General features: G+C 39.3%; 1 protein-coding gene across 1 annotated transcript in view; it reads left to right on the top strand.

Moving 5' to 3' along the window:
* LOC122787159 (versican core protein-like) overlaps window positions 1-15,195 on the top strand; it is a 2,083,348-nt gene that overhangs the window by 1,741,732 nt on the left and 326,421 nt on the right. The window contains exon 11 of the mRNA XM_044053735.1: window positions 10,175-10,333. Within this exon, the coding sequence (XP_043909670.1) occupies window positions 10,175-10,333 (159 nt within the window). The remainder of the gene's footprint in view (window positions 1-10,174; window positions 10,334-15,195) is intronic.

The following is a 15,195-nucleotide window of genomic DNA, read 5'->3' as shown; positions in this document are numbered from 1 at the left end:
AACTGGCACAAAAAATTGAAGAAATGCAATACAATTTTCATGTGTTGCACTTTCTGTTTTCCCCTCGCAGAAACATACCTTACGTTTTTAGAGTTTGAGTTTTAAAAAGGAAGATAGGAATACATTCCCTCTCACCCCAACCTTAGAACAAGTCAAACGAAACAAATAGTATAGGGTACAGTATTAGTCAGGCCTGTTTTTAATAGTAACTCTCAAGTAATCAGAAACTACAGCTATCTGGCATCTACCAGTCCCCATGGGTGCCGGTTAATTGAGAGTTTACTGTACAGAGATTGTGCAATCTACAATGTATCTCATTTATATAGTGTATAATATATTGGAGCAAACTATAAAGAAATACACAGAAAAACAGTAAAGGAAATATACTGTTCTATGTTGACATGACTTAAGAGAATCAATTTTTCAGGAAAATTAAGGAATGATAAACATTCATGCTTTTTTGGGATAGATTTTCAATGGATAAAGCATGCAAATACTAAACACATACTATCTGCTTAATCTGAGGTTGAGAACAGTATTCTACATACAAGCATAAACTGTTAGATTAGTGAATATACATTGGAGGTCATATTTATTTTTCTAGTACTAACACAGTAAGTAGGCAAAGCACACAGGGCAAAAGTAGGGCATGATTAAGTCCAGGACTCTGAAGCTCACGCTTTAGGATAGCCAGATATTGTCAGTCAGTCTCTTGTGGGATAGTGCAGGTAGCAGTGCATTGTGGGTCTTGATGGGGGAGGGGCAATTATAGGTGCCAAGCAGTTTGTCCCATTTCGTTAGAAGCACAATGGTTTTCAGCTTTCTTAATGCCACTACAAATCTAAGTAAATCTAAGTAAGAACTAAGCTGGACACCTCATTTTTCTGTTTCACCAAATCCAGTCAGTAAATGATCCTAGGGAGCCCTAACACTTTCAGTTTGGAAGATAAGCACCTCCTGGGTGATAGCAGAATAACAGACAAGACCATGAAAATAATGAAATGAGGAAAGGAAAAGGAATAATAGGACAAATAAAAAAGTATATACCCTGATAATAAGCCGGCTTTAATAAATGGTGATTTCCTGCAGTTTCTCGGACCATGTCCTGTAGAATATGTTGTGTAATATTCCATAAACAAAGCTGTATAACTTCTACACATTTCTGTTTGCCATTGATATGCAAGTGCCCAAGCCTGCCTGAGGACAGACATGCAGTGAAATATATTATATGGTTGCCACTGTAAGCTAAAGTTATGGGCTCTGGCCCTGAAGGGTAGGGGTAATGAGTTAATAACAAAGCAATAATCCTCCTCCTCACTGCCCAGTTTACCATTCTTCAATGATTAACCAGCCTAAGGCACAAAATCAAGTGAACAAAAGAAGTGTTTTATTAACACCTCTGCTAGACGATAACGCTAGCATGCCTTGTTCTTATGTCATGCTTTAGTGATCATTGCAAATGTTGTTTGGAACCTAATAACACTTGTCAGTAGCATCTTTGCCAGTGAGGATTTCACCTGATTTTCTTTTGCTGCATACATCTGCATTTCAAGCAGGCAGGAGCCAACTTCCCAATTTGCTGATGTCTATTTAAATTTGCAAACCTCTGTTTATGCCGAGAAAACATTACTGCCGTTCTGCTGATCCATCGAACATGGTGATTATTAACAACCAACAACAAGTCGGCAACATTTAGCAAAGAAATTATGAAGACAGTCTGTCTAGGAGATGTCAAATACAGAGTTGTGGCAGGTGTGCCACTGTACAACAAGCCGCAAGACCTTGCTAGTTTCTAAAACAATTTCACTGAGAAATCATCAGTTTGGAATGCATAGTCAGGGCTTCTAATCCCACACTGGGACTTTGGCTTATGTCACAAATGCTAACGCTCTACTGCAGTGCTAAAAGAATGCTGACTTCCTACAGCGCCCTGTCATTCTGACAAAATCCTACTATCCATTTTGTGTTTTTTCTAATGGTTTTACAGTGAATTGTTAATTTTCAAGTGGGGAGAAAGGGATTAGGGCTGATTCTCTGGATGTTGGGCCAATACTGTCCTTTACAAAGGATGAGAAAGGTGAATTGGGGCTACCTGTACAGTGAGGTGGACATAAAATACTTTGTATCCAGTATCTGCAGACAAGGTCATAAATTCATATATGTACACAGCTAAAAATCAAGTCTACTACTCATCAGCATATTATTAATATGTATCACTACACAGAATGAATAGAAAATGTTTAGCTTTCATCTTGAAATCATTATTAATTAAAATTCTGTATAGATTTGAGGGCATGGCATTATAAAACCTCTCAAAATTTCTGTACCTTGGGCACTAACATGTTTCTTCCCAGTGACTGTACTCTGTGTAGTGCTGTCAGTATAAATGATTGCCATGTTAACCAGTCAGATACAGCACCTGCAGGTTATTGCATGTAGTCTGAAGCTGAACATTTTAAACAACAAAAGTCAACTAGGATTTAAAGGGAAAGTCTAAATAAAAGACATTACATATAAATTACTTGTGCAGGTGATAAAAAGAAATGAGTATTAATGCAGAGGAATAGGTGGTGCAAGTGTTTTTTGGGGGAGTAACTGCCTTTGAACTCATAGTCACTGTTGAAAAATAAAGGTTCCACATTTTGGTAAGGTGCGGTCGTAAATGGCCACATACCTCTCAACCTCTTAGAGCAAGAAATCTGGACAAAGCCATAAATTATGGGGAACAAAGGCACAAAAATAGAGAGAACTTTTAAATATTGCTCTTACAGACAGAAAGTAGAATAGCATAGCAAGTTTTGTGTTTACACGAATTCTCTGAAGAGTATGAGGTCTGAAACTCAAATGCCTGTCACTATTTTCCGAGTTTAATTTTCAGTGACTTGACAATACTTTGCCAGACAAGCACAGTTTTATGAAAAACAGACCGTAAATATTAGGCAAAAATCTGAACATTCTGCAATAATCTGTACAGCTGAGAGGTATGGCATTGTCAGTGGAAACAAAGCTGGGGTGAGAAACACAGACATAGAAATGTGGAGCAGGAGTTTGTAAAGCTAAAGGCAGCAGCAGTAAAGGCAACACTCATCTAGAGAAATAGAAAAAATCAACCAAAGTGAACATCCATGCTGAATCTCAATAGAAGAGACTTAGCAAACAAACACACATCGTCTTTCTTTCTTTTTTAACCAGCATGCTTGTGCCATATGTAGATTAGCAACATTTTGTTCTATAACATAAATACTGTGTGTGTGTGTGTGTGTGTGTGTGTGTGTGTGTGTGTGTGTGTGTGTGTGTGTGTGTGTGTGTGTGTGTGTGTGCGTGTGTGTGTGTATATATCAGTGTATATTGACTGATCAAGAGCTCAATCAGTCAGAAAAAAACAACTGAGTTCCTGCTCGGTCTCATAACTCTTCAGACTGCATGTTTCCCTAAGACAACCACAACGAAAATACAGCAGTCAATAGTAATCTAGTAATTCAAACATTCAGAGACAAAATTCTTCCTTAAAACAATATCTTTCTTGGTCAGTTCTAATCGATTCTAATCTAACCTAATAGAACACTGTGGCCTAATTCACCATCTGACCTCTCCTGTGGTCACCACATCAAACCATTCATTTATTGCAGCAATGATAGTTCATCAGACCATTTTTCTCCCCTTGGGGGTAAGAAAAGAACACTAGAAGCGTTCTGGTAGGAATGTTCTGGAATTTTGTAATAGTCATCTCATTAGGTATCACTTGCTATCCGTTTAACAAATAGAGACTTGTATTTTGGGCGATATGCGTCTTTCCATGTGTGCTGCATACACTTCTGGTACTGAACACCTGCTGGCAAATGACAGATCACACAGACCTGGTTCAAGACCATTGGGACCACCCCACCAGTGCTGGATTTCAACAACTATCACACATTCTGTAGTACACACCGTACTAGATGAAAGCACTAAAGGTGGAGATGTCTCCATATTTTTAAAAAAAACTTCACCTCCAGATGAGTTGAATAAGATAACAATCTAGAACTCCTCCACAACCAACTTATCATTAACAAGACCACTTATCACAGCTAACTACAGAACCCGCTGCATGTCCCCCTTTGTCCATAGCTCCTTCCTGACTAAGTCAAACACCATTCTCCTAGGAGACTTTAGCTATCCCTCCTTTAAATGGGAGATGAATATATGCTCTAATAAGTATACCAAGAAATTTCTGGATTTCATCATTACAAACACTCTGGGCCAGATACTTCACACCCCAACCAGTGGCATTAAAATCCTTGTCTTGTTCCTCACCACTATGTTACAGCTATGCTCCCGACCAATTACATCTCCTTAACTGGTCAAATTGGACCAGTAAGCAGTCAGATTCAACTTAAGACTAAAACCAGAAGTCTCCCCCAATACTTTGGTATTCAGAGATTATGTTAAGTATACTCTGTTTGAATGGAGTGAAGACATTGCCAAATTCAACATCCACTTCCTACTCAGTGACCCCACTGCTAAAGCAGAATCCTTTACAGCCAAATCCTGTGCATATGTCAATACTGAATAGATCCATCTGCTCCTCTCCAAAGTAAATAGCATGACAAATGAAACCAGACTTGTCAGACTCCTTCAAGAGGTTATTCAATTTCAGCCTCCAAACAGGCTTTGTGCTGGATGAATGGAGGACAGCAATTGTTACCCCCCTGCCTAAAGGTGGGGCATCTTCGGACTCAGTCTGTGAGGCATTGGAAAAGATAATTATGGAACTATTAAATATTGACATAACCAACCTACAGACTCTTGACCCAAACCAGTTCCGATATATCAAGGGTGGATACTGCCTACTTAACCTGTTTCCTTCTCTGAGAAGGTTACCAAAGCAGGGATTGAAGGTAAGTCAGTACACAATGCAAATCTAGACCTCACAAAGCCATTGAACACCATCCCACACTTTGGTATTATAGATAAACTATCCCAGCTAAATGTTAATCCCTATGTAACTCACTGGCTAGAGAATTGACTCACAAATAGAACCTAGGAAATTAAGGTAGGTGGCTTTAACTGTTCCAAAACACCTGCCACTGATGCTATGTCTCAGGGTTCAGTCCTTGGGCAACTCCTCTTTGGAATTTACTATTCAGAGGTCAAAGCTACTGTTAAGGGTTTATGGCTGACTAAGTTTGCAGATTACTGTAAACTTAATGCCATCATACATTCCACAGAGGAGACCAAGATCCTCCAAGAGAGCCTTTTCCAAACCAATAACTGATGTCAAAACCATGGGCTAACTCTAAATGCTAAGAAATATACATTAGTGTACCTCGGCAAGCAAAAAGCCTCATGTAAATATCACATAAACAACACACCCCTGAAAACTGATCCAATAGATAGGGACTTGGGAACCTATGCAGACAATGAATTGTCCTTCAATCACCACCCATCCATTTTCATTAACATGGCCGGCCAATATAACTTACTCAGCCAAGTGATTCAGTGCCTTACTTCAGGCATTTCCAGTGGGAGATCACATGGCAAGTTAGCATAGAGTTCACCCCTAGAATGCCTCATTAACATTTGTGGTAGGTCACAGATACATCCCACAGCAGTGCTACAACACTTTGTGGTACAGCACTGTGGTAGGGCTCTCTCAGAATCAGAAATGGTTGCTACAGGGTGTACACCAAGCTTACAACTTATTGTAACCTTTCTTAATCAGGCCCGTTATTCTACAGGGCATATGAGTTTACCATGCTCACTATCTATGCAGCACATCCTGGCCGAGTATTATGGTTCTGGCCCTTGAAATTTCAACATGAGCCCATTTATTACAAATGATAACCTTCAGCATTTTTTTCAACAAAATTGTTGTTATATTTATTACAAACATCCAAAATTGAAGATTGAAAATTGAAATATAAACATTCTGCTGATCATGAAAGACTATACTTTGAAGCAAAAGAAAAATCTCTACATATCAGTTGTCCATTTAAAAAATGTCACTGAAACTAGCTACATAGAAATGCTGTAATACACAGAGCACTACTTTATAGTCTGTATACTGTAATGCATGACTGATTCCATGGATCTGTCATATCAGATGCAAGGGCCTTAAAATTCTTTGGATCTTAATTCATCTGGCAAGACAGTTTAATGTCTTAACTAACTACAGATATTCATTTGAAGTTCCACATCTTCTTCTTCTTCTTTCAGCTTTTCCCACAGCGGATCATCTGTCCGCTCATGATTGGCAGTGGAGTTTTCCAGTGTCGAGTTGCCAGACTTCCACAGAAGGCACACACACAACACGCACACACTCACACCTAGGGCCAATTTAGAGTGTCCAATCCACCTACTGCAGTTCCACATCTAGAAAATAAAATTTCTTGCCATAATTGTGCACTTCCTTATATAGACTCAGAGCCCTTCATGAAGCTAAGATTACGTCAGATAGTTTAATTTCAGAACTGCTGAGCTTTATATGATGGTCCCCTTCACCACTTCAAAAAGAGTTTGAAGAGGTGACTTTACTTTCATAATCATAAGATTACTGACTCTTAGACTTGCTGAGGTTCTTTTTTAGTGATTGTCATTAACTCTAACCCCATTAAGAACTTCAGAATTAAAAAATATTCAACTTGTAGTACTCTCTTGCAAAACACTATCATTTAAGAAAAGAATGGGTAAATAAAAAGTCACTGATTCAACTACTGATTACAATAACTGTCTTACATTCATGGGAATCACATGCTCAGGTAACAACTTAGTGGAAACAGAGAGACAGAGAGAAAGAGAGAGCAAGCCTAAAGAGCAACCCAGGGCCATATAGCCCCACTACCAGTCATTAATTCCTCAGTCATTATAAGCTTTTCCATGATTATTGCTTGACCTCATTTCATGATGCGACTGCAGTGTTTGAAACACTAGTTATGTAGGAGTCTCGGCATTTCAAGCCATTAAATAGCCTTGATAACCGGACTATTCTTTCTTTCACTAAGTCCAGCGGTAAACTAAAGTACTAGTAGAATTTGCCCTTTCCCCTTATCATCCTTTTCATTATGTTGCCAGCTATTAGATCACTATGTAGCAAAACCCATCCCAGCAAATATCTGGTATGGATCTTAACATGGGTCCTGCAGGGAGGAGCAAGTCTGTATATATTGGCAGTGGCAGCCATTGTATGGTAACTATGCAAATTGTGCCCAGTGTTATGGTACTCAATGAAAACCCCACAAGACCATCATCTACACTCCAGTTCATTGAGTAACCCATACATCCACCTTCTACACACTGACTGCAAAACATTGACAAAGTGAATATCAACACACTACCACCCATGCACCAAGAAACAACCTTGGCGCATGTAAAATTTAAATTAAAAATAACAAAAAACATTTTTTGCCGGGGGGGGCAAGTCTCTGTATAGCCCCTATGTAAAGGTCTGCATCCCCTCACACCCCCCTGCAGCCCTGATAATTATACATCCTGACTCCAAAGGGAATTATTCCCCAACACTAAGAATTGTGCAGTCTCACACATGAACTAAATACAATTTAGACCAAAAGCAGTCCACAGTCCACACCTATATATATGTTGTTGTTTTTCTTTCAGCTTTTCCTGGTTAGGGGTCGCCACAGCGGAACTCCGGTCCACTAATGATTGGCAGTCGATTTTTATGATGCTGAGGTGCCAGCCTGATGCCCAAACTTCAACGAAGGCACACCCATTCACGCATGTCTTTTGAACTCCATTCAACCACAGGGAGGACATGCAGACTCCACACAAAAGGCGCTCCAGCTGAGAATCGAATGGGAGAACCTCTTGCTATGAGGCAACAATGCTACCGCTGCACCACCGCGGCTTCTCCACACACACACACACACATATATATATATATATATATATATATATATATATATATATATATTGTCTGTGTGTAGAGAACGACGACACAGATTGATCGACATTATGCACGTTAGGACCCTACAACACATCCACTAAGAATTAGTGCATGCAAAACTTAAAAAAACACAAACAAAGCATTGTTTTTTGAAGGGGGCAAGCCCCCCTGCACCCCCCTTGTGAGGGTCTGCACACCTAACATCCTCTGCTAATTATATGTTCCAACTCCAAGATCATACTATTTCCAGGGAAAAGGGTATATTCACCTACCCTAGGATTGTTGATCTTGCATGCCAGTCAGCCATCTGTTTAGTCAACCAAATTGTGTCAAACAGATGTCGCCCAAAGTGCCATTTGACGTTAGTGGGACCCATCCATGTGTGTGTGTGTGTGTGTGTGTGTGTGTGTGTGTGTGTGTGTGTGTGTGTGTGTGTGTGTGTATATATATATATATATATATATATACTGTATATATGTTTGTATATATGTGTATATGTGTGGGTGTGATTGTGTGTATATGTATATCTGTGCCTCTTTCTCATTTCCTCTAGCCTAATTTCTCTCTCTCACTATATATATATATATATATATATATATATATATATAGAGAGAGAGAGAGAGAGAGAGAGACAGAGACAGATATATATATATATGTATATGTATATATGTGTGTGTGTGTGTGTGTGTGTGTGTGTCTGTGTGCATAATAGATGTTTAGCAGTGAAGAGACTGTTTTGGTGAAACCATGGTCTATTTCCTGTTTTACATTTTTAAATAAATGTAGGTCTGACACTAAATTGTTGTGCTAGATTTTTTTTTTTTTTTTTGATGTAATCTATGTGCGCACCCTGGGATTTTGAGCAAAGTTTGGCTTGTGCATTTTATCTCAATCTCTCTCTGTAGATATATGTGTGTGTGTGTGTGTGTGTGTGTGTGTGTGTGTGTGTGTGTGTGTGTGTGTGTGTGTGTGTGTGTGTGTGTGTGTGTGTGTGTGTGTACATATTGTTTCCATCCTTTTTGTTGAAGGTTCAGAATATTTAACCTTGTGTCTGCAGGCATTCAACATTAAAATATCACAGTGTTAACAATGCCGGTAGCTGGCTGTCTGAGACTGTGGTACAACATGGAATGGGATGTTGCCCTTACCCAGCTGTTGTGCAATCTCAGCTTTGGTATATATAATTAGCAGGGAGTGTTGGGGTGTAGGGGGACTTGACCTCCTCAGGTAAGCACTGAGTTGTGTGTTTTTTTCTGAGACTCTGCATCTGAATGTTGGCTGATCATTGTTGTGAGGTTTGAGCAAATGACTTATTAATCTTTCAATAGGAAAGTCTTAGCTTTTAAAACAAACAACATCGTTCACTTCTGTAACATAAGGGAGTACATTTTTTTTATTTGAAACAGATTTCAGATGTGGAGTCTGCAGACAGGAATGAGAGGGATAGTGCACTGTAGTCCATACGCAAGAACAATCATTCCTGAGCTTCAGCAAGAAGCCTGGCTGCCCGCAAAGACATTTTTTGTTGACTAGGACAGATGTAAAATGTTTCAGTTTGTGTAGAACTAAAATGACGTTCAGCAGTAATAAGATGGTTTAAAAAAGTAAAAAAGAAAACAGCACTGAGAGTTGATTGCTATTGCTGTTTCCTACCATTGCATTGTTACTGTTCTATGGCTTGTAAAGCATGTGGGGCTGCACACTGTTTTTAAGAAAACTGTCATAAATGCAAAGTCGTCTTTCTTTGTTTTTTTTATTCGTCATCATTCCATGTGGCTCCTTTTCTGAATAGATGATCATCAATCCTGCCTTATTCTGTTTTGGACTGGATGGTGTATTGCTGACTATTTGAGGCCAGAAATTATATTTAGATAACATTACATTCAATATTTAGACAGCACTGCTTTTGACAACTCTTTTTTTTTTCTTGCATTCTAGACTATGCTCATAGGCGATTCATGTCGATTCGTCGAAGGCAGTTTGGGTGAACTCAAAAAACTTGAAAACACTTTACCAAAATTACCTTCAGCAAGCATTTTTTTGGCAGAGGAGTAAGCTGCCCTACACCCCCATATGGGGAGAGACCCTCCTCACCCCCTGGAATTATGTATACCAACTCCAAGGTCACACAATAGATTGGCAAACTGCCTTCGATTTCTTTGCATTCACCAAAACTACCTTCAAAAAGATGGCCTGTTTCCGTTAATAAATAGATACATTGAGTGTTAGTTTTTATCTTTCTGATTTTCTCAGTATTTGCTACTTACAAGTGTCTTTGCTTTTCTGTTTCAGATACAGAAGGGTGTGAGCATGGCTGGCATAAATTTCAGGGCCACTGTTACCGACATTTTCCACATCGACGCCGGTGGCAGGAAGCTGAGAAGGACTGTCGGGGTCATGCAGCACATCTCACAAGTATCCATTCAGAAGAGGAGCAGAATTTTATCAATGGTAATTACAAAGGTCTTCTGTAGCACTGCCATACATTTTATATTACTGTGCTATATGTATAACCAGCAGCTGAAAACCTTTAATAAAAAAACACTACTACTACTTTTAAATACACATTTTTAAATAAAGTATTTCACACTCTTGTTAGTATAGGGGAGAGCAGAACGTACACACTGTGAAGATACATTTGTTTATTTTTTATATATATATTTTTTTTTGTTGGGGGGGGCCTTAATTATTGCTCGAACACACAAAATGAACCAAAATCACTGACCACACTTAGTTTAACCTGCATTCATTGCAAACAAATAAAATTAAAAATCATCATTTTTTACAAGGCTCCCCTACACACCCTGTTAATTATATATACTAACTCCAAGATTCCACTATGTGAGGAAAGGGTTCCCCAATTCCCACTGTGCCATCATCTCATATTGACAAAGCCTGTACTTTTCAAACAGTTGATTTTAAATCAACTTTACCAGCTTTTTCACCTGACAACACACACCACTGAAACATAATGCACCCATGTTTTTTTACAACTCTAGATGCCCTTTATCACTTTATGTCCTGGTTCAGGGTATTTTAAACAGTACTTCAGTACTTTCATGGAATTCCAGCATCCTAGTCTCTACTTGCAGGGAATTGCAGCATCCCATTCTGGACCTGTAAGGAATACCCAGAAGTCATGAATCTTGAAGACCACCCCCCCTTGTATTAGTAGTTGTTTTGTAACTCATCATTAAACAAGCTGCTTTCTACCCCTTTAATTCTGCCTGCATACTAAAAGGGTTGGCCCAAAGAGGATAAATGTAACTGTATACCTTTGGTGTTTCTTAAGTAATCATTGTATTTGTAATAGCAATACTTAATTGTTTGCCTGTTGAATGGATATTGCATAATTATTGGTTTATTTTTATTATTTCTGCTCTTTTTTTTAAACTGCTGTCTCTTTACTGCAAAAGGAATTATGCCAGACGTATCTTTTGTATTATACAATGGTTGGCTGTGTTTACATATGATGGATAAGGAATACTGTTGAACTCATTTTCTTTTGCTTCTACTGCTATTTTTTTAATGGTCTCTTTACCAAAGCCACAATTATGCCTATCTTAAACTATGTATAATACAAAGTCTTGCTGTGTTTATATACTATATACATGCTTTCTCTGATTTACAAGTAAGCCGACTCTGGGTTTTTTTTTTGCCTTTGGAGTTTTGCTCTGAGCAGTTGTATATAGGGACTAAAGGAACTATGTGTCTCAAGGTTATTTGTTCTCACATGCACTTGCTGCTGTAAGATGCTTCTGAGCCATTTTCTGTTTGTAGTAAGCACCTGCGGGTTGGTAGACTTATTTCATTGTTGTTGAATGCCAGCTTAATGAATTTGGGGACATTTTGTAAACAGTAAAGCTGACCTAAAAGAGTGCAGTTAATAACCTAACACAGGAGCCTGACCTCCGCATATTTCTCACTTATACTCACTGTTACATTAAATTGTATTTATCAGGCTGTGGACTGGATTCATTACTGAGACTAAACAGAAATTCCTTAAGATTTCAAGAGCAGGATAAGTTATTTCTTAAACTTATTTCATTGAATTGCACTTCTGTTGTTGTTGTTTTCGTGTCTTTCGGCTTTTCCCAGTTAGGGGTCGCCACAGCAGAACTCCGGTCCGCTAATGATTGGCAGTAGATTTTTACGTGCCGAGTTGCCGGCCCTGACGCACAACCTTCAAAGAAGGTACGCCCATTCACGCAGGTCTCCACACAGAAGACACTCTAGCTGAGAATCGAACAGGACAACATCTTACTGTGAGGCGACAACGTTACCGCAGCACCACCACCGCAGTGAATTGCTAATACTTATAATTGTGCTATACAGTTAATCTACTACATTTTGCACTGTTATAAAGCTTTTTTTTACTGTTTCACTGCATTTATGTAGTGTTTTATACTGTTTTAACTGTATTTTTCATTGCTAGATACTGTTTCATTACTCTAGTTGCATGTTTACTGAATTACTTAACTGTAAACTGCTTTTCATACTGAGAGTTGTGTTTCTGTTTGTGAGTGCTCTATCCATGCTTTTCTGTGCATTTTTGATTTATTGAGGTTTCTGTGTTCTAGTCAGGTATCATATAACTGATTTGTTTGCAGTTAAAAGCATTCTCTAGAGTCTCCTTGCTCCTTTATCTGTTTAAAACTTTCATTTAGTGGCTACAGCTAGTAGCTGTAATAGCTCCTCCCTATTGTTTTTTGTTGTTGTACTTGGTGGCTTTGCAGTTGCCCACCCATACTGTATATTTGATCTGGGAAACTCCTCCCAGTCTAGTGTCATTAATTCATTCTGCCTAACAGAGAGAAAACATTTGTGAAGGCCAACTCACTTAGATTCTTAACCTTGAATAAATTTCTGTTCCAGCTTTCTCTTTTTCCACTTTACTAAAACAAAATAAATGTCTAAGCTTGTTTCCCCCCTTTTCTGTAACAAGTCTTGTCCATATACAGATTTTCTGTATCCAGGACTGTTTGTAAGCTCCTGAGCCCCCAAGCCTTTCTGTGCTGGAGGGAAGCCTTCTAGCTTATCGGTGGGAGTGGTAAGCACTAGGTAACCTAAGGAGTGGTTTCTGGCCCAGAAATTGTAGTTATTGGACATTTGGACAGTTTTTCCATCTCTCTCAGCTTTCTGATTTAAAAGCCTACATTTGCACTTGTTTCCCACCTTTCCTATAACTATAGTCCAGATACAGGTTTGCTGTGTCCAAGACTGTAAGCTTCTGAGCCCACCATGCTTTCTGTGTTGGAGGGAAGCCTTCTAGCTTATCAGTGGGAGTGATAAGCACTAGGTAGCCTATCTACCAGAAGAGGAGTGGTTCCTGGCCCAGAAATTGTAGTTTATTGGCCGTTTGGGCAGTTTTTCCATCTCTCTCAACTTTCCGGTTTAAAACCCTGTGTTTGCTCTTGTTTTGTGCATTTCCTGTAACTAGTCTAGTCCTGATACAGACTTGCTGTATCCAGGACTGTTTGCAAGCTTCTAAGTGGTGCCAGAGCCTGCTCTTCAATTTTCCCTTGGATCTACTAGTTCTCTCCTCTCCTGCACTTATACTACCTTATTAGTCTAGCACTTTACCAGACTTCTTGTAGCAATTATTGTAGCACACAAGTGCTATCAGCACTAAACATTCTACAAGGAAACAGATCTAGTACTTATTATCAATGCCCACCCCACCAGGCATGTCTAAAGACCAGTTCCCTGTGCTTTCTCCTATTAACCTGGTGAACTTGGGCATCCAGAGGCAATGTAGCAACTGACTCATGTACACCAACAACCCTCTCCTCTTACCTTCCAACACTCAGACTTGCGAGAGATGCACTTATATATCCAAATTGGAAACCACCCACTCTCCAGCCAAGACTGGAATAGCTGGTCAAGAGGAGAAGGTCAACACTTGCACCACACCACATGGAACACATAGCCCTCTGGAACACACACCAGCACTGCCTTCACATAAAACAAAAACCACACACCCACCTTCACCAAGGCTCTCAATAAAAACCTAGCCAAGCAGCAGAGCCCTCCAAGGCAGAAATGCACTCGACCACCACAACACAACACTAATCATGAGACACATAAATCTCCTAAACAGTGTGCCACTCAACCAAAGCCCCTAAGGCAAAACAGCAACCCCAACACACTAGTCATAGGTGACTTGATAGTGAGGCACACTGATGTCACACTCACTTGGTTGAATAAGGAGAAAGTAACAGTCAGCTGCCTGTCAGGTGCCAGGATCCAACACATAACGCATGCACTCAAGTCACTCAATAACAGGTACAAATATGACTCTGTCATTGTACATGTGAGTGTGAATGACCAGAGACATATCTCCCTGGACTACATGAAAAGTGACATGGAGGAGCTCTCGGATTATGTAGCCCAGGCGGGTATGACCCGAGCCCTGAGCAGCATCCTACCATCATCCTACCATCACCCAGAATGATACCAGAGTACAAGCAGAAAATTATTGATTTCAACAACTGGCTAAGTTTCTAGTGTCATTCTAATAATTGTGCTAATTATAAAGGCCTATGTTATAGTTTAGTCACTGGTTGTATATCTGGACAGGCATTTCTTTCTTTGTTATTCTGCTGTCAGTGTTACTATGTATTTGTTGCACATTTAAAGAGCTGAAGTGTTAGTAAAGTTAATCTAGGTATATGGATGGTACATACTAAACCAGCATTCAGCCTGTCTCCACTTCATTTCATTTTCATTCGGTACTGCCTGCTAAAAGGGTTACTGCTGCTGACAGACTACAGTATTTACTATACTAATAAAGCTGTCAAACAAACATTTCCTTTATGTCTGCACCTGCTCAAGGACATGTTTGTGTTAGGTCTTGAAGGTTTGGGCATATATTTTGTAATAAATATTACTGACCCTATTTCTGGGCATTGTTTCAATTCAGTTCTTAGCAGTGGGGGCAGGAGGTGTTGTGGCACACACAAAGCTAATAGCAAAGGTAACATATTTATTCAAAGTTAGGACAGATTACTGAATTTCTTCAGTCTGTTAACTGTTTAATGTTTTTTGACCTGTTATTTTTGTAATCACAACATGTATTTCTACAGGCAGTACCTGCACCCCCAACTCCACTCCCAAAAGGAGAAACAGGATAAGAAGCTGCTGGTGATTAACACAGTAAAACAAGGACACAGGGAGCCATGGCTGCAGAGAAGGAGAGAGTAGAGTCTCCATTGCAGTTCTTTCAAAAAGACTTTAACAGCTTCAGTACATATTCCCTTAAAAATGTTCCCATTCCCAATATGCATTGCAGTAGTTCTGCTTAACAAACTAAG

Source organism: Protopterus annectens, chromosome 13.part0 (genome assembly GCF_019279795.1).
Source record: "Protopterus annectens isolate FY-2018-M chromosome 13.part0, PAN1.0, whole genome shotgun sequence".
NCBI classification, from domain to species: domain Eukaryota; kingdom Metazoa; phylum Chordata; order Ceratodontiformes; family Protopteridae; genus Protopterus; species Protopterus annectens.
Note: the sequence above shows the minus strand (reverse complement) of the source record. Positions and strands in the feature narration are given on the sequence as shown.